The sequence below is a fragment of the Nannobrachium achirus genome (assembly GCF_963921795.1).
Source record: "Nannobrachium achirus genome assembly, chromosome: 5".
NCBI lineage: Eukaryota > Metazoa > Chordata > Actinopteri > Myctophiformes > Myctophidae > Nannobrachium > Nannobrachium achirus.
The window spans coordinates 49556279-49582581 of record NC_137814.1 but is presented as its reverse complement, the minus strand read 5'-3'; the positions used below and the strand labels follow the sequence as shown (position 1 = coordinate 49582581).

At 42.7% G+C, this 26303-nt stretch overlaps 3 protein-coding genes across 3 annotated transcripts; 1 reads left to right on the top strand and 2 right to left on the bottom strand.

The window, feature by feature from the left end:
• Positions 1–1420: 1420 nt before the first annotated feature.
• Positions 1421–10767, bottom strand: LOC308284591 (vesicle-trafficking protein SEC22b-like). Its single transcript, XM_080725257.1, has 5 exons — positions 10615–10767; positions 9143–9255; positions 8550–8710; positions 7852–7998; positions 1421–2505 (listed from the first exon to the last, which is right to left on the bottom strand). The coding sequence occupies exons 1-5, from the start codon at positions 10687–10689 to the stop codon at positions 2351–2353; spliced, it is 651 nt and encodes a 216-aa protein (XP_080581383.1). The 5' UTR covers positions 10690–10767; the 3' UTR covers positions 1421–2350.
• A 3350-nt stretch (positions 10768–14117) lies between these two features.
• LOC308284594 (uncharacterized protein C1orf21 homolog) lies at positions 14118–19556 on the top strand (the record flags this gene model as incomplete). The annotated part of the gene is made up of 5 exons (XM_080725260.1): positions 14118–14211; positions 17212–17297; positions 18228–18298; positions 18658–18721; positions 19442–19556. The coding sequence occupies 5 exons, from the start codon at positions 14118–14120 to the stop codon at positions 19478–19480; spliced, it is 354 nt and encodes a 117-aa protein (XP_080581386.1). The 3' UTR covers positions 19481–19556.
• Positions 19557–22748: 3192 nt separating this feature from the next.
• Positions 22749–25326, bottom strand: tsen15 (TSEN15 tRNA splicing endonuclease subunit; the record flags this gene model as incomplete). Its single annotated transcript, XM_080725862.1, has 4 exons — positions 22749–23039; positions 24042–24177; positions 25065–25146; positions 25255–25326. 4 exons carry the CDS (start codon positions 25324–25326, stop codon positions 22868–22870), a joined length of 462 nt encoding a protein of 153 aa, XP_080581988.1. The 3' UTR covers positions 22749–22867.
• Between the last annotated feature and the right edge of the window lie 977 nt (positions 25327–26303).

Genomic DNA, 26303 nt, shown 5'->3' with positions numbered 1-26303 from the left:
ACCCTCGATGACCAAACAGGCTTATGCAATAGTATTTTACAGTATATAGACTGATGCCAGGTCATTTTCGTCTTGGCATCCTATTGTACATTGAAGTTAAAGTGTGTGTATAGCTTCTATGTACAGGTTATTGTTTTGATTTTATTGAATAGGTTCTTGGTATACCTAGGTTTTTAGATTACCATTTCTATGCAAGCATTACCTTGTGCTGTCCTTGCCTATATTGTAAATTGCTCGGGATTAAAGGGATATTCCACTTTCAACAGGGAGCAGCAGTGGAAGGGCCTCTCTCCACATACACACCCATTGTAACTTCAAACTCCATTTTAACCATGATAGATTCATTAAAAACACCCATTATTTTTTTCTGGTGACTCATACTACACTCCTAATACGTGAGCAGGCCGTGTTTTTTCGATAACCCTTTTCATTTATTTTTAATAATTATTTGGGAAACTGGAAAAAATGAAATACAAAGAAATAATTATTAAATATAAATGAAAAAAGTTATCGAAAAAACACGACCTGCTCACGTATTAGGAGGGTAGTATGAGTCACCAGAAAATAAATGTGTGTTTTTAATGAATCTATCATGGTTAAAATGGAGTTTGAAGTTACAATGGGTGTGTGTGGGGAGAGGCCCTGGGCCTGGAGGGCCTGGTAACATTTACATCAAATATCTTAATATTCAATCAAGCAAATTAAAAACTGTTCAGGGTGTTCATAAAAGCCTGATTAGATGATAAAATTACCAAAAGTTTTTTTGAAAGTGAAATATCCCTTTAAGAGCAACTGCTAAATGACTAAATTGTAAATTGAAGAGGCCGCCAACAGCGGTATTGGGCAATGAGAGAGGAATGAGTTAAGACTTTGGTTTGCACAAACTGTCCTAGAAAACTATTTCTTGAATGGGTGGGAACTCTAGATGATCTGTCAACTCGACTTGTAGTAGGATGCCTGAGCTCTTATCCACGAGCCCATTATGTTCTTGTAATGAAAGTAAACAATCTAGGCATCGGTATCCGGCTGTACCCCCGTGGAATTTCCCAGGGTGTTGTTCAGTCGCCTTTGTTGATCCGCTCACAATAGAGCGGTACACGGGTGGGACACACGTTCCTGGGGCAAATAATATCTTCTTGCATTTCACTACCAGAGGTGTTCGCAGAGGATAAAGGAAAATGCTAGACCTTGACACTAAAGCCTGATTTTTGCTTCGTTGCACGCTAGTGTTAGCGTGCCGTAAATAGCAGATCTACAAGCTCACAGTATAAATTAGGTTACCGCCTTGTGTATAAAACCCTTGTTTATGTATCGTTGATCAGTCATAAAAGCCGATAAAATATACACATCAATACAGAAATTGGTAAATATATAATTTTGTTATTAACAAATGTCTTACACTTGTAAACATTTTGCCACGATAGGGTAAGACGAACACTTTTAAGACAATTGCACATGGACAGATGGATTTCCCTTCACTAGGAAACATGAAAGAAACCCTTATACCACAGTGTAAACACATGAGAATTTCTCAAACCCCTCACTCTTCTCACTTTCCTAAAATAATGTAATAATAACTATGCTACCATTACAACTGCACATACAGATCCATCTAAAAAAATAGAATATTGAAAATATTGAAAGTTTCAATAAAATGTACTTTTACACAATATTCTCATTTTTCGAGATGGATCTGTAGACCTAGAGCAGTGTTTGTTTTCACATACAGGTGAATCCAGTCATCAGTGGCTCAGTATATACTGTACTGTGTACTATGTAACTCGCTGCTGGAAAAGGAGTCTGTTTCATTAGGGATGCGTGATTAATCGATCGATATCCGCCTTCAAAATGAAACGGTGGCATGGAACCGATATCAAAATAACTAGCAAATATTTACAATATTTATGTTTGAATGTGGAACTGAAAAGGCCCTTTGTGAGGAAGAATGTTGCAGATTCAGATTTAGATTTCAAAATGGGATTGGAAAAATGTTATGTAAAAAATTCTACAATGAAGTAGTTAGAACTATTATGTGCATCAGTACACCAAATAAATCAGGTAATAATAATGCACAGTTTTTAGAATCTGCATCTGCACCTGGAATCAGTTACTGTATGACACATTTACGGTAAATCCTACCGAAAACTTGATTTGACCATGCAATTAATCGAATATCGGCCCAAATGTCAATATCATGCATCCCTAATAGACACTCATACAGGTAACAGACAAACTACATTTATGTCCCTCTTTAAGGCACCCATTTAGGAACTGGGTAACAGGTTTAAATGTTTGGTTTTCAAAGGTAGGTCAAAGCATTCCCCCTCTTCACAGTTCTCCCCCAAGTCCATCAGAGCCACCAGAAACGCACATAGATGATGAGTGTGATGACAAAGACAGCGCCAGCAGCCACCTTAGCATAAGTAGATCGCATGTTGAGGTACTTGGCGTCGCTGCGGTACTTCTTTGATAGGCTGGTCAGGTTGCTGGCTTTTGTGTCCAAGGCTGAGGGAAATATACAAGCACAGAGGGCAAGTGTTAGATATGTACAATATAGCAATGCAATCAAATAATAGCTACCGTGGTTTATCTTAAGTGTAGCTCCTTTCACAGCTAACACAGGTCGGCGTCGGTTCTTTATCATAACGGGCAGTTTATTTCCCCTCCTCTCCTCCAAACATGCCGAACTAGGTTCACACTAGCCCCTTAAGTTTCTGAATTAACCATTTTTTATATTTTATATTGGTAAATACAGTCACTTGCTCCTTGGTTGGGTCTCTCTGATACGCAACGCTACCACTGTCTGGTATCGAATACAGCGTCGCTCAGATGTTGTTGAGATTCTTTAAAGATACCCAGAAATGCACTAGGAGAGCGCGGAAAGGTGTGCGAAGTTATGTATTTTTAATCTAATTGTGAATATTTTGCTGCTTTTTCCAAACTGTCTCTCGCTTCCTCATTACGTCACATGTCCCGCCTCCCCGTGGCGTCTTTTGGCTAGCTGGTAGTGTCAGCCTGTCTCTGATAGATCAGAGGCAGGAACGTAGCCAACCACACCAAATGGACCCGTAACCATAAGGCAGGGTTTCCCAAAGTGCCGCATGTTAGAAAGGCCACACTGTGCTACTGACTCTTGATTGACACAATGTCATGCTGACCTATGTTTATTGTGCTCATTGACTCTTACTTTGATGTTCATGGTGTTGAAACCATCACAGGTGCTACTCATTTCAGTTGTTATATATATCACCTGTCCTGATTGCGTTTAGTTCATTCCAAGTTTGACTCTGCCAGGAGTTGGTCACACTCTTTCTCTCTCCACCGTGTGCTACATTTCCTTTATTATTAGCTGTGCGTGGATGCACACAGGTATGTTTATTGTGGACTAGTAGTCATTGCACCGTTGGTTTTGATATGTGTAAAATGTCGAATCATTACTGTTTGTTTGTAGCAGATCTACAAGCTTTAGCCTCATACACAGTACTATGTACAGAATTCAGTTGTTTGTTTGCCATATTGAGGTGAATTTACGTCATATTATTTTACCAGCAAATGTTTGTTGTTACTCAGCCTACAGTCCTAGGTTTCATTGACAGATATTATGCATACTACCTAATTGTTTGGACATTAATGTGAATATTGTACGTTATTGTTTGCTATACAGTATACAGTTTCCATATTACCACAGTCCTTTGCACTAGTATACAGTATTTGTATTTACTGTCTTTATTTCCATAAGTGTACAGTATATTGCTGTTCTGGTTTACAGTCACTATTTAGCTGTACAGTCCTGATTGTTTATTGCAATTTATTGTTTGACATAATTAGTAAGACACATTTATGTTGTTATATTTTCAGACCACGGCGATAATAAATACCCTCAACTGGGACACCCTAAGTCTGGTTCCTTCCGTGTCCTCTAACCGGGACACACCCCATATCTTTGGCCACTCTAAACCACACCCCCTGGAGCCCCGCCTCCGTCACATGGTCCTTCGAGCCGGATTTAGAGTACCACACAAGATATGGAACTCACGGATCCAGTTTCCCAGTCCCAGTCCGTATGCCCACGTGTTCCACAGAGAGAACGACACCTCCCAGCATACCTGGCAGACTATGAGGTTGCAACTCTCCATCGCGATGGACAACGCCAACTCTCACAGTCAACTCTCCCCTCCCATGACTCCCGCTTTGCAGCGTACCTGGCAGACTGCACGGTTGCAACTCTCCCTCGCGAGGGACAACACCAACTCACACAGTCAACTCTCCCCTCCCAAGACTCACGCCTTGCGGTGGACCTGACCGACTGCATGGTTGCAACTCTCCCGCACGAGGGAAAAACCCAACTCACGCAGCCGGTTCCCTACTCCCGAACCTCATCTAAAAAGAGCAACCACTCCATGTCAACGCGTTCTGGCTACAGTCAGAGGAGCGCCAGTTCCAGGTATACACGAATCTCAGTAGGCAGATTCCCTCCCAATACACTCTCACCGCTACAAACAGCTCAGCTCGATGAGCGAGTCAAACAGCTGGAGCTTGAGCAGTTGCAGCAACAACTTGAAGTGGAACATCAAGCCGACATTGAAAGTCAACGATTCCAAGCCCAATCCAAACAGAGTCAATGGTTGCAAGAGGAAGCCCTTAGAGGTCGAGAGTTGTTAACCCGACAACTGGAATGGAGGCGGCTGATAACACAAAGAGAGAATGAGCTTGAAATAGCCAGGTTCATCACTTCATGCATTAAAGAGAACACAGAGGACCCAGACGGTGCCAGAGCCCCAGATGCCCTGCTGGCACCTCCAGCTCCTCCCCCAGTTTCCCAGTCACTGCCTCCTGCACAACATGTGACTCCCCCAGTTTCCAAGTCACTGCCTCCTACACGACCTGTGACTCCCACAGTTTCCCAATCACTGCCTCCGCTGCAACCTGGGACTACTCCAGTGACCCAGTCACTCCCTCCTGCTCCACATGTGGTCACTCCATCACTGCCTCCTGCTCCACATGTCGTCCCTCCAGTGGCCCATCCACTGCCTCCTGCTCTACCAGTGGCTTTCCCGGTTGACCAGCCATTGCCTCCGGTGCCACCCGTGGCTCCGCCGGTTGCCCATCCACTGCATCCTGTGGCCCATCCTGTGGCCCTGCCGTCATCTCCAGTGCAGCTGGTTGCTCCTGCAGCGACCCTGCCATCGCCTCCGGCCCCGCATCCAGTAACAGCCCTGGCACCTCATCCAGTACCACCAGTGGCTCCTCCCACAGTGGTCTTGCCACTGCCACCTGCACAGCCTCCAGCTCCTCCAGCAGAACTGGATCCTCATCCAGCCACACAAGTGGCTCTCCCCATAGCAGCCAAGCTACTGCAAGTAGCACTATCAGTGGCTCTTCCAGGAGTGGCCCTACGACAGCCTCCAGAACTGCCAGTGGTTCCTCAAGTAGCTTCGCCTTAGGCTCCTTCACCCCCGGCTGCTCCTCAAGCAGCTGTCCTGCAGCTGCCACCAGCGGCTCCCTCTCCAGTAGGGGCCTTGCAGCCATCTCCAGTAACGACCTCGGGTCCTCCTCCAGTGCCACCTCCAGTAGTGATCGTGGCACCCCTTTCAAAGTCATGTCCAGCAGTTTTGGCCCTTCTTAAGGTACAACTGACACCACCTCCAGTAGTGGTGCAGGCCCAACCTCTGGTAGCAGTTACGGTGCCACCACCAGCACCACCTCCAGCAGCAGCCTTGCTGCCACCACCAGCACCACCTCCAAAAGCAGCAGTGGCACTACCTCCAATACCACCAGTGCCACCTCCAGTTGTGGCCTTGGCGTTACCTCCGGTGCCACCAGCGCCACCTCCAGCAGCAAGCCTTGGACTTGTCGCTGGTGACACCTCCAGCGGCGATCATGGCCTGGTCTCTGGCACTGCTGTTTCCCCTTCCAGTGCCACCTCCACTAGTGGCCTTGGCTCTACTTCCAGCACCACTTTCAATAGTGCACCATCTCCAGTAACAGTATCGGCGCTACCTCCAGTATTACCTCCAGTAGCAGCATTGGACCTGCCACCAGAGCCTCCTCCAATAGTGACTTCGGTGCGACCTCCGGTGCCACCTACCCCAGGTCATCTGGTCCCGCCTACATGGCTACATGTCTCCCCATCTCTAGCACACCAAGCTCCACGTCCTGCACCTGTGCACTACCACCATGCTCCTATGCCTGCAGCCCCATACCAGGCATCACACCTTGCACTGTTGATACCCATCCTCAATGCTCTAAAGCCAGTATCACTCCACATGGAAGGACCTTATGCTTACAACAAAGGGATCCCTACATGGGGCGGCTGATCTCGGCTCACCTAGTGTAGTGGCCTTTCTATCGGTCTTCGACTGTCCATACAGACACTCGGGGGCGGCTATGTTAGAAAGGCCACACTGTGCTACTGACTCTTGATTGACACAATGTCATGCTGACCTATGTTTATTGTGCTCATTGACTCTTACTTTGATGTTCATGGTGTTGAAACCATCACAGGTGCTACTCATTTCAGTTGTTATATATATATCACCTGTCCTGATTGCGTTTAGTTCATTCCAAGTTTGACTCTGCCAGGAGTTGGTCACACTCTTTCTCTCTCCACCGTGTGCTACATTTCCTTTATTATTAGCTGTGCGTGGATGCACACAGGTATGTTTATTGTGGACTATTAGTCATTGCACCGTTGGTTTTGATATGTGTAAAATGTCGAATCATTACTGTTTGTTTGTAGCAGATCTACAAGCTTTAGCCTCATACACAGTACTATGTACAGAATTCAGTTGTTTGTTTGCCATATTGAGGTGAATTTACGTCATATTATTTTACCAGCAAATGTTTGTTGTTACTCAGCCTACAGTCCTAGGTTTCATTGACAGATATTATGCATACTACCTAATTGTTTGGACATTAATGTGAATATTGTACGTTATTGTTTGCTATACAGTATACAGTTTCCATATTACCACAGTGTACAGTATATTGCTGTTCTGGTTTACAGTCACTAGTCCTGATTGTTTATTGCAATTTATTGTTTGACATAATTAGTAAGACACATTTATGTTGTTATATTTTCAGACCACGGCGATAATAAATACCCTCAACTGGGACACCCTAAGTCTGGTTCCTTCCGTGTCCTCTAACCGGGACACACCCCATATCTTTGGCCACTCTAAACCACACCCCCTGGAGCCCCGCCTCCGTCACACCGCATGTAGAATTGCTATTTTCACAATAGAACTGTGTTATACAAAATGTAATGCCTCAACTCTTAGTGCTCGTCAGGGTGGGGGGGTCCCCAGTTAAAATATGATTATTTTGGGGGTTGCGGCCTGAAAAGCTTGAGAACCACTGACCAGGGTTTCCACACATCTTTACCAATTAATTTCCAAAACTTTTCCAAGACTTTTCCAGAATATTTAACCCGATTTCCTGGACTATATAAGAATAATTCAGCTCAATAACGAGTCGCTTACTCCTATGCGCAAATAATCATATTTCAACTGGGGACCCCGGCACCCCGACGAGCACTAAGAGTAGAGGAATTTTGTATAACACGGTTTTATTGTGAAACTAGCCGATCTACATGCTCACAGGTGGCATGTAGATCTGCTATTTTCACAATTTCTGCCTCTAATATGAGACAATTTGGCCAATGTTTAATATGTCATTTCAGAGGTACAGTATTAACAAAATCAATAACCAAAGACAATGCATAGCTATTTCTTCCATGACCTTCCAGGACCCTTGATCAATTCCAAAACTTTTCCAGTACTGGAAAAATATTTTTCTAATTTAAAAATATTTCCAGGAATTTAATGACCGTGGTAACCCTGACTGACTTACCAGACAGAGCCTCCCCACGTTGCAGAACCTCCTCTATGTTGGCCACCATGATCCTCTGGACGTCCTGCAGCTCTGTGTTGATGCTGCCAAAGTTCCTCCTGGCCCTGCTGTCGATGTACGCCCTCTTTGTCTTCTGGATGTATGTATCTACGAACACAAGATGTGTGTTAGGGATGGGACGATATGAAAATGTCATATCACGATTATTGTGGCAAATGAAATCGCGATTTACGATATTAGCGCGATAATCAAAATCCATTATCCCGGGGCGGAACGTTTGCCAAAAAATAGCTGATCTACAAGCTCACAACGCATTGCAACGCGATGTGGTGTGAGCTTGTAGATCGGCTATTTTTTGGCAAAGACATTTGATAGAGAGTGAAAAAAGACTATCAAGTATAAAAGGTATTATAAGTACCTTTTACCACAGAGGGTTTAAGTGGTACAGGATATGCAGCTTGGCAAATAAAAGGTGAATTGATCCCAGTGCATGACGGAGGACAATATCACGATATGTTAAATTTCCACGATACGATTATCGCGAGTGTTTTTTATCACAATAAACAATAATATCGCTTAATATCGTCCCATCCCTAGATGTGTGACGCTAGCCCAAAGTAAAAAAGATAAATCTAGAGTGACACAGCTTGGCAAAAATAGGGCCCCAGGTCTCAATGGGTTTGGACAGTATATCTTACCAAACTCAATGAAGGAGTATGGACGTGATACTGCAGGCACTCTCCTTCCATACTGGTCATGGAACTCGGTTTGAAGCTCCTCCAGGTAGCCAAAGGCCAACTTCTTAGGAAATGCTGCTTCACATAAGGTCAGGTAGCACACGCCGTTTTCTATCAAATAACTGAAGACAAACAACAACACTGGCATTTAATAGCAGCGTGAGCGGCTATTTAAAAAATACAGTCCCGTCTCGCTTTACTCACGTTCCTCCACGGTATCAGTCTGGCCCATAGGGAGCGAGTATGAGAAATCAAAAAATTACAGGGCCAATCAGGGACTGTATTTCACTATTCAGTTTAAACGCAGACACTGATTTGCCTATATGGGCCAAAGTCCAGACCGATAGTAGTCAATATGTTCTGGTACTTACTGAAAGGCCATGTGTCCACTAGCCTTAAGCATGTAGGTAGTTATGTTAGTTATGGTACTTACTGAAAGGCCATGTGTCCACTAGCCTTAAGCATGTAGGTAGTTATGTTAGTTATGGTACTTACTGAAAGGCCATGTGTCCACTAGCCTTAAGCATGTAGGTAGTTATAGTTATGGTACTTACTGAAAGGCCATGTGTCCACTAGCCTCCAGCGTGCAGCGGCTGGGACTCTGCTCGTTGAGTTTACGGAACAGCTGTTTGGCCTGAGTCTGGTACTGCTGCAGGTCTCTGCCTGACTGGACCGGCATGGAGGAGGAATAAGAAGAGACAGAACGTTAGTCTGACTGGACCAGCATGGAAGAGGAATAAGAAGAGACAGAACGTTAGTCTGACTGGACCAGCATGGAAGAGGAATAAGAAGAGACAGAACGTTAGTCTGACTGGACCAGCATGGAAGAGGAATAAGAAGAGATAGAACGTTAGTCTGACTGGACCAGCATGGAGGAGGAATAAGAGACACAACGTTAGTGTGACTGGACCAGCATGGAGGAGGAATAAGAGACAACGTTAGTCTGACTGGACGAGCATGGAGGAGGAATAAGAGACACAACGTTAGTCTGACTGGACCAGCATGGAGGAGGAATAAGAGACAACGTTAGTCTGACTGGACCAGCATGGAGGAGGAATAAGAGACAACGTTAGTCTGACTGGACCAACATGGAGGAGGAATAAGAGACACAACGTTAGTCTGACTGGACCAGCATGGCTGAGGAATAAGAGACAACGTTAGTCTGACTGGACCAGCGTAGGTGGATTAAGGCAGTGGTTCTCAACATTTTCAGGCCGCTCCACATCCTGACGCGTTGTGAGCTTGTAGAACGGCTATCAATGTTCTTTTTTAAATATAAAGTTGTCAAGTATGTCAGTCATTTCTTTGTATATTTAGGTTATGTGTCATTATGACACAACCTATGACACCTATGACACTGTCATATTTGCCATGTGCAACTTCAAAGCCTACAAGCCAAACAGAAATGTATCAAAAAGCATATCGATTATCAGTAATTTAATAAATCTAATCTATTATTTATTCATTCCCATTTTGGGGAAGGCATTGGTGAACAGTTACAAACAAATAGTTAAATAGTAGAACACGGCAATGTATAAAATATAGGACTTGAGTGTTTTACTGATACATTGATATACTGTACAGTACACATACAGTACTTTTTAAATCATATAAAATGTGTTACATTTGTCCTCTGCATTACCCAACTGAAGTAAACCAGATTCTGATTCTTGCTGTTTGGGTCTAAGTTATAAGTTGAGGTTCTAATGTTAAAATGTAAATATCAATAATCATTGCTATCATCATGCCTGCAGTTGACTTGCTGTGGTGGTGCAACTTCCAAATCACACAGAAAATACATACAAGTACAACCACACCTTCTGACAAAACAACTGCAACTTATAGTAGTTTAAAATTTTAATTTATATACTCAAGTATCAACAGAAAGTTTGATGACATAAAGCCAAGGTTAAAGGAAATGGTTTAATTTGTTCCACCACAAATCGAGGACAACATAATAACATTTTCCAACATTAGCCCATGGATCATAATAACATTACAAGCATTAAGTATTCAGTATCCATACCTGTTCGTCCTCTTGCATAGACGCACACAGCGGCAGACCGTCCGCCACGCGGGCGATCATTGTAAGAAAAACCATGTTGGGCGTTTTAATGTAACAGAAAAATGTGTCTTTTAAAAGTTAAAACTTGAGGAATTGTTGTTCATTTGGGAGATGAATGAGTTGGCCCGGAAGCCGGAAGTCAAGGGTGCGTCGCGGGATTTGGTTCGACTGGAAACTGCTGGAAACTGGCCCTGTGTGTGTGGTTCATAACCCCGTTCATAACACCAGAAACGAAAATGTTACCATGGGCAAACATCAATTTACAAATTATAAATATTATTAAATATTAGGCCACTTGTTTAGAATAAATAACATATACGTTGTATTTATTTATTTAAATCACGAACTATTTATTATTAGTACTAGGTCTACTGCACTATTATTTAATCGTTGCTTGTGTCTGATCGACCTCAACCTGGTGTTGAGCAGTTTAGCCAATTTGCCACGTACGTCTACACAAACGTTAAGATTTCAAACATAAAGTGCGTACTAAAGGATGTCACAATATGGCACACTCAGGTAGATGTATCCCTATCTTCCGTATTGTTTAATAAGAAGCATTGTAATCTTATCGGCGGCAAATTTCTAAAATAAAATGTAACTATCATTGTGCAGTACACCTCCCAACCGACGGGGTCGCGTAAAGAGTTCCGATAAAATGGCCGCCGATAGGATTAAAATGCTTCTTATTAAACAATACGGAAGATACGGGTAATTCTGCTTAAGCGTACAATATTGTGACATCCGTGAGCCTTCAGTGAGTACTTTATGTTTGGAATTTAAACGTTTGTGTAGACGTACGTGTCAAATAGGCTGAACTGCTCAACACCAGAGTGAGGTCGATCCGTGACGGTCTCGAAATACGACTGTCATGTTTCAGGGCTAGTCTAGGACCAGACAGAGCAGACAGAGCGTCGGTGTGTGATTGCTCATGTCTGTGTGGTAAATTGATAGATACAGATGCAGTTAAAGGACGCTCGTCTCTTTGAAGCCACCGCTTTTTCAATTAACAACAATTAAACAAAGGGACACAGAGGGACTGATCATGGACACATTCTGTACAACATGGTAATAGTATGGTCATTATTTTTACACTATGCTGCGAGATTGGGTTTATTTCATCTATTGTTTCAGTCTATTATGATATCATGGCCCGGCTTGATCGTGGAACATGGCTGCATTTTTGTCCCATTCTACACGATTTGTATTATCTGTGAGGAATAAATAGACTCGCAGCACCGTTATAACCTCAATTTATATAAACGTGATGCTTTATTTCCCCCTTTCTGATATTATTACGACGCGATGATTGATATTTGCTGCAATAAAATGGATGCAGATTTGATATGCTCCTAATTTCTTATAGACACTTTTAAATGTAATAACCTAAGTCCTTAAAATAGTAGGTAGGCTACTACACTACGTAAAAAGATATATATAGGCTATATATATTTTGAGGATTTTAAGGATGCATTATTATGACTGTGAGATCAGCTGACATCTGCAGCTGGACTCACACACTGTCCGAATCCTCGGTGTTTTGCGGGTCCATTTGGTCCCATTTATACTCTCCCGGGGTTAAATGCACACTCAAGGGTTTGACAGTGGCAGCTGCACGCTCCGCTCGCCCCAGGACTGCATGGTGCATATATAATGTGCTGCTTAGATCATTTCCCATCCAGCCTACACATCATCATCATAGCCTAGACCTAAACTATAAACCACATATTTGCGAGTCTAAAATGATGCGATCATCAACGCTATATTTTAACCGATTAAGACCTGAGGCCGATTCTACAAAAAATCCTTATAAGGTTTTTGAAAAACATGTTTCAAACTTTTTCATGTCAAGGACCACCCAAAATTATATGAAGTCTATTTGGCTGCGGACCCCCATCTCAAAATATGTTCCAGCCAGGCAGGGACCACCCAGAAGCAAAGATTTTAGCCATACAAAGCCATAAGCTCGATTTCAAAATAGCCTATATAATAAAGATTTGAATACATTTTCATGATAAAAAAAAATGCAGATCTACAAGCTATAGTGCCGCGATCTTGTAGATCTGCTATTTTTGAATAGCTAAAATATAAAATATTGGTTAAAGTGGTTAAAATCTAATGCTTTCCAGGTTCCCTGACGCTGCACAGAAACACAAACATTATTCAGGCTCATTACAGTGAGCCTCTCAACCCTAGATTTCAACCCCCCGATTTAATATGCATGGGTCACAGATGACAGACCCCCATTCACCCTGTTTTGTTGTCTCTGGGACGCCCAAATCCTCCATGCTTAAATAAGGGAACTGTAACTCTCTCTGAGTCTGAGAGTGTACCCAAGACCTGTAAGTGTCATTCTGGACCTCGAGAATCAGTGATCTGTAATAACAAAACAAGCCGGCATGTTGTTGTTGTTGTTGTTGATACTGTATGCTGGCATGCTGGCATTGAGCCTGAGAGGCCTATTGTGTGCAGAGGTGGTGCAGCTGGCACCATGGAGTGTTGTGATTGGTGGTCTGATTCCCCCCAGGCCCAGCGCATCATTTGATTCGTTCATTGGCCAAAAAAACAAAAACAATCTGTTCTGTGGCCCCCAGCTGGGTGTAGGGATGGATTAAGGATGATATGGACAGAATCAAATTACCATATATAGGCCTACCGTATACATTTAGATCCAAATACCTAAGAAATCGACAATATTGTGGGGATGCCTAGTGCTTTCACACACGATTTCACAATCACATTTTTATCAATAGGCCTAAATCATCAGTTATGCTTATATAATTAATTATACAAATGGGTAAAGGCAAATAATGGGGCTTTTAAGCCGTGACATTATTTTGTAGTCAGACCTCCAAGCAGATTTATTGTCAATATGTGTCCCTCGCTATTTCAACAGATCCGAGACAAAAATAACGACTAAAGTATAATTCTACCACTTTCCTTTCAACAACAAAGAGAAGAAAAAATAGTAAATAGTAAAAAGATTCACGGGCGCTGGGGCATTTTGGCCCCAAAAGTTCTCCTCTGCCTACAAAATGATGTCAGACTTAACAGCCCCTAGAATGGGGCGGCCGTGGCTCAGGACTGCTTGGGAAATGGAAGGTTCCTGGTTCGATCCCCGGCTGCCCCTGAGTTAATGTCAAAGTGTCCTGTCATGATGAGCAGGTTGGTGCCGGCTTGCATGGTTTCCTCTGCCGTTGGTGTATGTGACAGAATGGGTGACTGTAATGCACATTGTAATGCACAAATGTTCACGATTTTTCAAAAATCACTCTGTGCCGCGCTGTGAGCTTGTATATCTGCTATTTTTCAATAGTTAAAGTACAAAATGTGAGTGAATCCTTGTACCCAGGGCTCAGAATTTAGTGTGACACCCCTGAAGGCGCTGTATAAATGCGTGTGTTTTCTCCCCTCAACGGCTCCAGGTGGGCCTGTGATGCTCGGGGCTGAGCAGAGCGGCTGACATGGGCTGCACCTCGGCCAAGCAGGTGTCTGCGGTGCCTAACGGAGGAGAGGAGGCCCGCGGGAAAGCCTACAGCAACGGAGACCTCCTCTCTGGTAGGTCTCCATTCATCTATTGCAGGGGGTTTCGACACTTTCCACATCAAGGTTTAACTCTTGAGAGAGTGCAATGAAACCAAATGGACCCATACAACTCTCCATCATTAAGCTGGGGACCACCTAGAACCCCCTCAAGGACAACTGGTGGTTCCCACATTTTCTTTTAATTATCCGCTGTTTCTGAAACAGTTCATGGTACCTTTCACTTCAAACATTAACTGAGTCATTTTGCACAGGATTTGTTTACGTTCAAAAGGTATCTAAATCAGTTGCCAAAAAAAACATTTTCGGTTTTAAAGCTCCTTCTGACTGGAACAATCTACTGTACCTGTATATTCAGTCAATAACAAATGTTCAATTGTTTAAAACATTGTTGTCCTTTCAGCTTGATATTATCTGTTTGTGTTTGGACTAAATAATCTTGACGCAGTGATCCATTTAGGTGCTCTGTGTATTGCTATTGTCATTTTGTTTTCTTTGTTTGGTTAAATGTTTTATTTTTTATATATTTTTGTATTGTATGTATTTCAGTGTTTCCCAAACTTTCAAATTTCAAGGTGTCCCCTTGAAACCAAATTAATCCTAACAAGTTCGTTTGGTTCCATTTGTACACTCAGAGTTACAGATTTGTATAGGTCAATTTAGAACCCCCGGCCTAAAGGAACCCACAGAGTCTCTGGAAATTCCAATTACAAAATACAGCAGTGGTTCTCCAAAGTGGATTCCAGGCTGGAGAACTACTGCTGTATTTTGTAATTTGTGGACCCCTTGAAGATGATTCATCTCTATGGGAGGCAGTGGCTCAGGGGTAGAGAGAGATACAGTTATTAAAACACAGAGGGTTCCCGAAGGGTTCCCAGTTCGATCCTGTGCTAGTGTCGGAGAGTCCTTGAGCAAGACTCTGAACCCCTAGTTGCTGGCGTGGCGGTGGGCAGGTTGGTGCCTTGCGTGGTTTCCTCCGCCTTCGGTGTATGAATGTGTGTGTGAATGGGTGAATGTAATGCACAATCTCTGTACAGCCCTTTGGATAAAGGCGTTACATAAAAATGCACCATTTACCATTTTATCTCCCAGGTACTTGACAGGGCATCAGGTGTCTCACTACTTGGGGGTGAGAATCTGTTGCAGCTGTTATTCCCGATAAGGAATTTCAATACGATGGCTTATCCAGGGTGACCTAAAAAGTGCAAGATCAGAGTAAATTGCATGGACCCTAGTCAACCAATAACAGGCTAAATGGTAAAGTAAATAGAGGGCAAACAATAGTAACTAGGCAACCAGGTAAACATCAAACATATAGCATCTGTCTAACAGCATTCATTCTTAGAATTTGTGGTCAAGCAAACAGTATTACATTATGTTAGTATGCACATACCGTATGCAAACATTGTACATCTAAATGAAATCATATTTCAACTCTTTATGGAGGACTTGAAGTTAACAATAGAGCTATTTGGACTCAAAACATGCAAGTAATCCAATCCCCAAAATGGCTGCAGAGTATACATTGAGTACCGGTATACATTCTGCAAGGTACTACCTGGAATAACTACATCACTAATCTTAGAAAAGTAATTGACAAGATATTTGGGTACCATTGTGTTTACAATTCTGGACCATGCACATTTTATCTCAATGTGAGCTCACTTGAGACGAACTGTGTGCTATCCGTTAAGGATTTACTGATGCTAGTGTACCAGGATGTGCACATTGTGCTGGCATTGTCAAAATGGACATTGCAATTCTACATTTTGCCATCGCTGTCTGCATTGACTCTGCTGTAGCTTTCGCTGTCAAACCCTCCATTTCTTCCCTCTGTGTGTGTGTGTGTGTGTGTGTGTGTGCGTGCGTGCGTGCGTGCGTGCGTGCGTGCGTGTGTGTGCATGTGTGCATGAATGAGAGAGAGGTGCTGTGTTAATCAGAGAGATGGAAGTGGAGAATCTGAGCACATACAGTGTGTGCTTTGCGAGAGCCATCGACAGGGTTCTGACAATATGGTGGCTGAGAGCAGGGGCGTCAATTGGGTATGGCAGGGGTATGCAGCTGCCATACCCTGGGTCCAGGGGGGAAAATACACGCTACTTTTAAATATAAATCCATGAATGTCTCTTTGTCTATCTGCGCTGGTTATTATGTTGTTAAATTACAGTAAAATAACTACAAATGCAGAATTTAACATAATGATCACTTTAACAAGGTAGTATAATTATATTCTCCACACTTGTATTCTCCCCAGCTTGACAAAATGGTATACTCCCAGGTTCCGCAGGTCAGCTGCACAGGTGCATGCATTATTGTTAATTCACCCTTTGTTAGCCTCCTGGTTGGTCCCTGACTGACCAACCAGCAGGCTCTATCTGCCTTGTCCCGCCCCGGTTCCGCCTTTTTTATGTTGAATTAGCTAAAACATAATTTTTGGAGAAATAAAAACATTAAAAAACATGCTGATTCACTATACTGCCACTGAGCAGCTCCAATTGACTGAAACAAAGTTTGAAATTAGAATTGAGCACACAGAATAACAATATGAAGCAACTGAATTAACATGGTAGTGGATGGAATGTCCCACTGAATGTCCCACCAAGACACAGCAACCAATGGGTGTGGAGAGGGGCAGGACAATGGGCGGGACTTGACAAAGGGTGAATTGTGGCACGTTTACTAACATGCTAAGTTTAGCTGCACTTGAACAACCCGTTCCAGGCTGCCATATCCAGCCCAAGAAACCGTAGAAACCTGTGTAAAAAACAGACAAAGTCTGTTTTTTTTTCAGACATTGTGAAAATAGCCGATCTACATGCTCACAACGCCTCGCGCTATTTTCACAATAGAACCGTGTTATCCAAAATGTAATGCCTATTTTCCATGAGGACTCCCCTCTTTGCCATACCCCAGCTTTTGCTGAACTGACGCCACTGGCTGAGAGTGTCCTGTCCTCTCCTCTCCACTGTCAGGTGTTAACAGAGACATGTCGTTCCCTTCCTCTTTGTGTGGCAGATGAATACAAGATGAAAGGAGTGGAGAGAGTGAAGTACATCAATGGAGAAGAGGGAGGAGGAGGAGGAGATGGCCAAGACACTACGGTGTGTGATCATTTCTTTTTATCGTGCCGTTACTTTCCCCCTGCATCTGCTGTACTGTCTGTGTGAGTGGGCGGGCATGTGTGTGTGTGTGTGTGTGTGTGTGTGTGTGTGTGTGTGTGTGTGTGTGTGTGTGTGTGTGTGTGTACTGCAGGGTTCCCCAATTAGTTTCCCCAAGGGCCAAATTATGTCTAGGGTACCAAGCCGAGGGCCACAACATTGCAGGGGGCGACGGTGGCGTTCCCGCTACTCCAGCGACAGTTCAGATATCATCGTTGTCGGGTGAAAATCTTGCATGTCCAAAACCGTTCGTTTTGCATTTATCATTTTGAAAATGATTTAAACTAGTGAAAACAGCCGATCTACAAGCACACAACGCCTCGCACCGCGAGGCGTTGTGTGCTTGTAGATCTGCTGTTTTCACTACTTTTGTGCGACGGCCTTGTTTGATGAAGCAGAGCTTTAATTTGCGAAAGAAACGTACACATTTTGAGATACAGGTTTTCCACCCAACAATGACGATATACTAGTGTTGTTGCTGCTCTTATACCACCATTATTACTGGGGTTGGTGGGGGCCAGACAGTAGCCCCCCGCCCGCCACAAATGGCCCGCGGGCCGCCTATTGGGGAATCCTGGTGTACTGTGTATGTGTGTGTGTGGAGGGTGAAGAGAAGAATGGATCTGCTCACTGTCTTAAAGCTGCCCAAATAATTGTATTAACCAGCGGTCTAAAAACACAACGTTTCGGCCTCTCCACAGGTGTATATACTGTGTGGAGGGTGAACACTGAAAAATACAAGCCAAATATCTCTCATTCACACACACACTTTTTGACTTAACTCCCACCCCTATCCCGTTCAAATTTTTTCAGTCACAGTCTTACGAGCATAAAAGAGACATTCTTTGTCTTTGTCCATCTTGTGTCTTACAGGAGAAAAGTGCCCTGCTCGGCAAAGGCGAGAACACAGATGACACAGGGCCAGATGGCAATGAAAAGATCCAGTAAGTATCAATGTCTGTTGTCCTTCCGTTGTCATTTCAGCGTCAGTGTCATCAATACGTAAACCATACGAACCCTATTCTTCCATCCCTATTTTGGGCATGTCATAATAGGTGAACATTTGCAGGAAAATAGCAGATCTGCAAGCTCACACTGCAGTTGTGTGCCTGTAGATGGGCTTTGAAAAGATTTTGTGCCAGGGATCGTATAGTATGCCACTGTCATGCGCTGAAAATAACCGATCTGCAAGCTCACGATGCGTCAGGATGCAACACATTGCGAGTTTGTAGATCGGTTGTTTGCAGCGCACATTAAGCATAACAGATCCAGTCTAACGCAACCGTACGTTTGGTCCTTCCAGCAGTTTCCACTCGTCAGAGAGCCAGCAAGAATTCTTCAGAATGTTGGATGAGAAGATAGCAAAGGTAAGACACACAACTTACTCTATGCAGCATCAGGTGTAGTTGAAAAAACAAAACAGTAATATGTATTTTATGCCATAAAAACATCCTTCACTAAATGCCATATACTATATGCAGCTTGGTGTCATGATTAGTGTTTAGTATAGGTATAGCACTTGGGGACAGTGACAGAAAGTAACTAAAATACTGTTTGAGGTACAGTACTTTTACTTGACCTAAAGTAAAAAATAAAATAAAAAAAAAACTTTTTTACTACACTAAATCTCAGAGGCAAATCTTGTACCACGAAAGCTTTTGTTAGTTACTTTTCAGATTTGGATTATTAATACAAAACAAACATTAGATAGATTTGTGGTCAAGCAAACAGTATTTCAGTATGTCAGTATGCAAACATAGATTGCATTGTTTTATAATAGTTTAAACTACCAACAGCACATAAAGTAATTAAAATCAGCCCCGTCTTTAACCAGCTACAGCATTAAAGTGATGAACACATACACAGTGTATTAGTAATTTTTTACAATCCAATTATGTGATTGTGAAATGGGCCACTCTGTAATTAGTACAATCCTAATACTTCTTCTACCACTAGTTGGGGATAATGCCATTGGTGTGATTTTGACTGTTTCACTTGTCGCTTTTACACTTCTACTGTTGCTTCCACTCTAGCTCAAACCTGCACACTTCAAAAGAAGCATGTCTTTGTGTCTTTTTTAACTAAAGGGACAGGATTACTGCTCGGAGGAGGACGATATGACATAACGCTGTGGCTGCGTATCCTCGCGTCCGTCCTCCGTTTGAGAGGAAATGATGTACCAGTGTTATGGACGGACTCCACCATATGAAACCATGTTCGTGCGGCGGGTTTGGGTGGGATTTTTCTTTACTTATTTTTGCTGTCCCACATGACTGAGACGACTAGGCTACTGACTTGAATCAAGCACCTTCTTTTGGCCCGTTCACTCGAGTCCCCTTCCGCTCAGTTACTCTTCTTCATATCAGGCTTTTCCCATGGAATACTTCTTGTCCAGCTCGAAGCTGTCTCCATGTCTGCGACTTGTCGAGAGTTCCCGATGTGATTCTATGTTTACCTCCAGCCTGAAGACTGACGTCAGTGAACGGTGTGCAACACACCGTTTTGGACAGAATTCCTCTAATAATAACATTGTTTTAACAGCAACCCCAACTGTTGTCTACAGTACGTCCTACTGTCCTAGTGATCTCATAACTGGAATATAGGCGGAATGGCAGGTTGGACAATGTCACTGAGACTTCCCAGAAGGTGTTTGAAACACACAGACTGTTGCAAGATGTACAAACGGATGATCGAATAAATCAACAGTGCTCTATGATAGCACTGAACAAAAAAAGAAAAAGTAAAGTACAGTATGCCTCCACCTGCAGCTTTATGAATATTTCCTCCTCAAACAAACCTCAGCAACATCAGTATTAGGACACTTCCTACATTCCAAGACACTTTCTGGACAGTACTACAGTATATACCATTTTTCTTACAGTATGTTGGCCATACAGTACAGCGTGCGTCTCGTCTGTCTATTTACAGTATGTAATGATGTGGGTATTCGTGTTGAATAAGGCTCAGGGTTCGAAGTGTTCTAGTCAATGTCTCTACTCCTCACTACATATTACTAGGGATGGGACGATAATCGATATTATCGTATATCGAACACTCACGATAATCGTATCGTGGAGATTTGATTTATCGTGATATCGTACTCCGTCATGCACTGGGATCAATTCACCTTTTATTTGCCGAGCTGCATATCCGGTACCACTTAAACCCTCTATAATATACATACTTTTTTCACTCTATCAAATGTCTTTACCAAAAAATTGCCGATCTACAAGCTCACAACGCGTCGTCCGTTGTGAGCTTGTAGCTCTGCTATTTTTTGGCAAATGTTCCGCACCAGAATAATGGATTTAGATTATTGCGATATAGTAAATCACGATTTATTTTGTCACCATAATCGTGATATGAAATTTTCATATCGTCCCATCCTACTTATTACTATTATTGCACCGATACATTGGTAAATACACACATGCACATGCAAGACAGGGTTGCAGATGTTACCTGTTTGAGTATCTGTTCCTTTGGTGATATTTACTCTACAAGGGACTATAATACTGTAAATCTGCGTATTAGTCTGATTCTGTATTGATCTCACAAGTATTTATGTCCTGTCCATGTGTTTATTTGTTAGATTTTTTTATGTTAAATCTTTGTTTTTCCAATAAAATAAAATACATTAAAATAAAACAAGCATTTTCAGGAAGTCAAAACCAACAACTCACCGCTCTCTGGGGTTTTAACCAAAGATGACGATGACATGGTATTTTAAGTCATTAACTATTAACCTGGACACACGTTGGTTGTCACTCAATCACTTTTGAGTTTACCCAGGGATGGGAATTGATTATTTTATTGATACCAACATCATTAAGGCAGACCTGACTTATCCCACGGGGGAAATTCACTTTCAGCTTCAGCCAGCTGATGGCTGCTCAGATGGTCATGTTGAGCACACGTGTGGGTGGGGGGATTACAGCTGTCTTGTTAAGGGACACTTCAACACAGAGTGGGCGAACCGGTGACCTCCCGATTCCCTGACGGGCCTCTATACCACTTCAGCTACGGCCGCGCCATTAGCGATTCTGCTTGTCATCAGTCCTATTTTTCTATTGATTACCTTATTGATTCCTGATCAATTCTAAGTGTGGAAAGAGTAGGCCCAAACAGGTGTTCAACTGTTTTATTATCGCTGAGTCTGAACAATGCAGAAACAATAGGGAAAAAAGGCACGTCTACCTAATAACATTCGAAGATATTCAAATAAATAACAAGAGTCCATGTATTTTCCTGCGTAGACACATGATCTTTGTCTTTGTTATGCAATGAGCACCTGTCAGAAAAACCTGACGGCATTTATAAAGGGTGTTGATGAGCTCAGAGGCGTAGTGTCGATCCTTGGAATTAACTGTTTTGAATCTCTTAAAGATGCAGTGCCATGATTATTTCCTCCCTAAAACATGATTATCAGGTATTATGATTAAACTAGGAGGAAGATTTTTTTTTTTTTTTTCAAAAAAAGTATACAGAAAGAATTAGGTTTTTATGTGGCTACACCACCAGTTCAAGTATGAACTGGTGGTGTATGTTCAAGTATGCCTGGTTGTCATAGTGGGTGGTGACCCAGCTGAAGTTAGCCACACCCACAGTGTTGGGTGAATGGTAAAAGGGGAGGGGAAAAGTGTTATGCAGGGGTGTAGTTGTCCTGATTTAAAATGAAGCAAACATGGAACTGAAAGTTCCAATGATTGGCCGCTAGTTGCGCGTTAGTTCTGGCACCAGAAGCAACATGTTCTCCATAGGATAACATTCATTTCCCCTGAACTTTTACATTTGATTTTCTTACCTTAATAAACATTGTCATAAATACTTTATGGTTCCTGTTGCTAGTTTAAATCACCATGATTTGCGTATTGTGAAAATATGGTCCGATTTATGTTATCGATGATATAGCAGGGTATGCTGTAGGAGAGGCTTGTGATCATAGTCTTGTGATGATTCTTCTTTGTGTGCTTTATTTTCGGCAAGCTCAAGACAATGTCCCATGTATCCCTGCGGTTGCACGTGACCACTGGCAGCCAATAGCATTCCTTGGGTACCATTAAAACACCCATACCATGTCCAAAAAAGCTTCATTTTGCGCAGCATAGAAACCAATGGCTTTCCACTGTCCATATTCTTTTACAGTCTATGATGTTATACTATCAATCGAATCTTAGTGTTTTGCCAATTAATAGGGGGTCACGGCCCACCAGTGAGAACCGCCCCAGAGGTTGGGAATCGCTGTTGTAGATCAGCTGTCGTCAAATCTGCTCTGGATGCATTGCTTTCATAGTACCTCATCGTTGTTGTTGTGTTGTTGTCGTCCTGAGAGGGACCACACACACACACACACACACAGGCTATGAGCTCTTTAACTACATAGCAGGTCACCATGCATCATTACTTTCTAATTTTCCCATGTTGCCTGCAGCGCTCTCACACAGTCAGACATAATGGTTGATTATGAAGTCCCATCAGCAGCAGGGTTTGCGGTCTCATTCGCTCTGTGCCGGTCAGCGTTGCTGCCGCCTCTTGCGGTGCTGCCGGCGGCCCTGCTCCTGGAAGGGACCCGCGGGAGGGTCGGGCGTCACCAAGCCGTCGGTCATCCTCTGGTACACCAGGCTGGAGTCAGACGCCACGGCGCACAGCAGCATGGGACGTCCTCTGTCCAGCACCTGCCGTATGCTGGGTGTGGGTAGTGATGGGACCATATGAAAATTTCATGTCACGAGTGATTGTGATTCAAATAAATCGTGAGTTACAATATTATCGCGATAATCAAAATATCCCCAACATCCATTATCCTGGGGCAGAACATTTATTTGCCAAAAAAATTGCGGATCTACAAGCTCACAAAAAGAGTAAAGAGATTTGGTAGAGGGTGAAAAAAAGACTATCATTTCCAGGTCCGTTTTACCAATTATAGAGGGTTTAAGTGGTACCAGATATGCACTGCAAGTCGGCAAATAAGAGGTGGATTTATCCCAGTGCATGATGGAGGATAATTTCACGATAAATCTAAATCTCCACGATACGATTATTGTAAGCGTTTTTTTTTTAAATCAAGATAAACGATAATAACGATTATCGTCCCATCCCTAGTGGTGGGACAAAGCGGTTGCAGATACCGTCGCTGTCAGGGGAGAAACCTCTTATCTCCATATTCATATGAGTCTAACTTTTTGTGCTTTTTTCGTAGATTAACAGTCCTACAACTTGATCATACTACAGTCACACAAAAGCATCAAATGTAGCAGATCTACACGCTTGAAACGAGGCGCGACTTTTGCCATTTTTTTATTTGAATCCGGAAAAGTAACAGTTTTGGACATATGAGGTTTTCCACCCGACAGTGAGGATAAATATTTTTGATAGGAGACCAGATATTGTCTGGATATTGTTCATATTTAATTGTCTTTTACTGGTTTTAAAGCATTACAGTAAAGTGATGGCATTTTCTGATCTTAAATCACTGTTGTAGCTTTTCTATTATTTACCTTCACCAACTTAGATAATATAGCAGCCTATAGACATTACTGATTTATTATTTAACAATGTATTATTTTCTGAAAGCAGCACCAAATTGGTGCCACCAATATCAGCCCCACAATTACATTGATGTAGTTAGTCAGACATAATATTGTGATATTTGATTTGGTCCACATTGTCAAAACAAAACGTGCTCACCTCCTGTGGCTCAGAGATGTGTGAACAGGCAGTGGCAGGACAGTTTGCATGGCAGCTCCATCCTTCTCCCTGCCTTCCAACAACACCAGCTGGAGGTCAGGACACACGAAGGCAGAGACATCCATCCACCGACGCACTGCCATCAGCACAATGACACACAAAGAAAAGAGCCTTAAATTAATTTAACTCTGAAGAGTGTACACTACAAACAGAACTTAATTGACGTGTTCCGTTTGGACACATTTCATGCCGGGATTTTACTGTGCAAGAACATAAATCTTGTGTGTGGCAGTGTGTGAGTGTGTGTCTCAACTTAAAGGGGAAGACCACCCATTTTCAATATTGAAATATGTCATTAATATACCTTAGAGGAGTTGTGTGGAAATAGAAAAAAAGTTCCCCCCCCCCCCCTTCTGTGTTGCCTAGAACTGGAAGATTGATTTTGGGGTTTGTATTGTAATTTACAATGTGTGATGTCATCAAGTTGTACTTTACAATACAAACCCCAAAATCAATCCTCCAGTTCTAGGCAACACAGAAGGGGGGGAACTTTTTTTTATTATTTCCACACAACTCCTCTAAGGTATATTAATGACATAAATGTAGTTCAATATTGAAAATGGGTGGTCTTCCCCTTTAAGGGAGGAGTTTTGAACTGAAAACGTCTGGGTCGCATGATGCTAGTTTCTAGCAGGTCTAAAAAGATGAGAGTCCTTGTACTGCATGTTTGAATGAGATTGGGGGTTACAACATCTGTCATGTGAAGAGCCCCCCCCCCCCCCCAAAAAAAAAAATATGTTGTGCCATGGGGATCCCCATCATGCAAGATTTGTTGTTAAAATGTGTCAAAACATATGCATTTTTTTTATGGTAAAAGTGGTTGAACTGATTTTGACACATTACTAATTCTGATGGGGACCCCCGGGAATTCCCTCAGGGACCCCTGAGTGTGTGTGTCCCCCAGACCCCACTTAAACCCCTGCATTAAACTAACTAAAAGGTTATGTCCAAGTTCTAACTCACCCTCAACCAGATCCATGTAAACAAGGAAAGCTGCATGAACCTGAGAAGAGTCCTCCACCTCCAGATCCATCATGTGCACGTACTGAGACCAAAATATGAATAAATAATGCTCCATTAAGAACTGTACATCAATCATCAATAAGTCATTCATGTCAAAATGTCACCGCTTTCTTTTTGCATGCACTCTTACCATCGGGTGCTGCAACATCCAGTTGGGAGGTAAAGGTTTCTCGGCCACATCCACGTCTGCTTTAGCTGACATTTTGTACACTGTCTATAATAACATGTAATTAATCAAATTAATATTTAATGTGAATCAAGCTATAAATGAGCTCAACCAGCACACCATGCTGTTGTTATGGACATGTGTGTCCGCTTGTTTTCATTGGTTCGTCGGCGTGCGACATTATAAATGGTCCGGGTGGAAAATGTTACCGCTCTTGTCGAAACCTCAAAACTAACCTCCCGTTTTTGTCTACCATTTACTGCTCAAAACCTACATCCTGTTGAGAGCCCGCCTACTGTATCCGGTAATCTCCACGCACACATACATGAGCAAACACAGTATTTTGTCATCCGCTCTGAAACCGGATCTGCAAACTGTAATGTGAGATGATCCCAATCCAGTAAAGATGAATTAGTAGGGGAAATAATTTCCATTCCAAGCTATACTATCTAGTAGTTATCTTCTGTTATTGTTACATTGTGTTTTATTGCATTATCTTCCGTGAATTGATTCTCCGGTAATAATAACTTTGTAACACTGTTTTGAAAGGTTATTATTATTTATGTTAATATTTTGAGTCTCCATGAAGTGAACGGTAAACATAATAATTTAAATGAACAACAAAGGCACTGAAACATTAATGGCAAAATTAATTAATTCAGACGAAATAAAACGAAATAGCCCAAATGCTAGTCAGTTGTGGCAGGGTGGGTGGGGTGCGGTCTGGTGTGTCGGGATGGTACGGGTGTGGGTGTGGGATGGGTGTACCACCTGTCCACACATCACAGCAGCCCACCTCCACGCTGGCATTCATTCGTGCTCTCTCTCATTCCCACTGCTCTGCGCTGTGAACAGAAATAAAAAGCAGAGCTGTTTGGAAATAATAAATGATGCCTTTGGGATTTGTGGGATTGCGACTGCTCTCAGTCATCCTGACAGGGTTACTCCTCCTCCGGCACACCTGCACACAACAAGTGCCTTCTTCTATCGATCCTCAAGAGGAGGAGGAGGAG

Coding starts and splice junctions, on each gene's coding strand:
- LOC308284591 (XM_080725257.1), bottom strand. CDS start 10,689: ATGGTTTTTCTTACAATGATCGCCCGCGTGGCGGACGGTCTGCCGCTG. Junction 7,999..8,549: donor ATACTCCTTCATTGAGTTTG/GTAAGATATACT, acceptor TTGTGTTCGTAG/ATACATACATCCAGAAGACA. Junction 2,506..7,851: donor ACGTGGGGAGGCTCTGTCTG/GTAAGTCAGTCA, acceptor TATTTCCCTCAG/CCTTGGACACAAAAGCCAGC.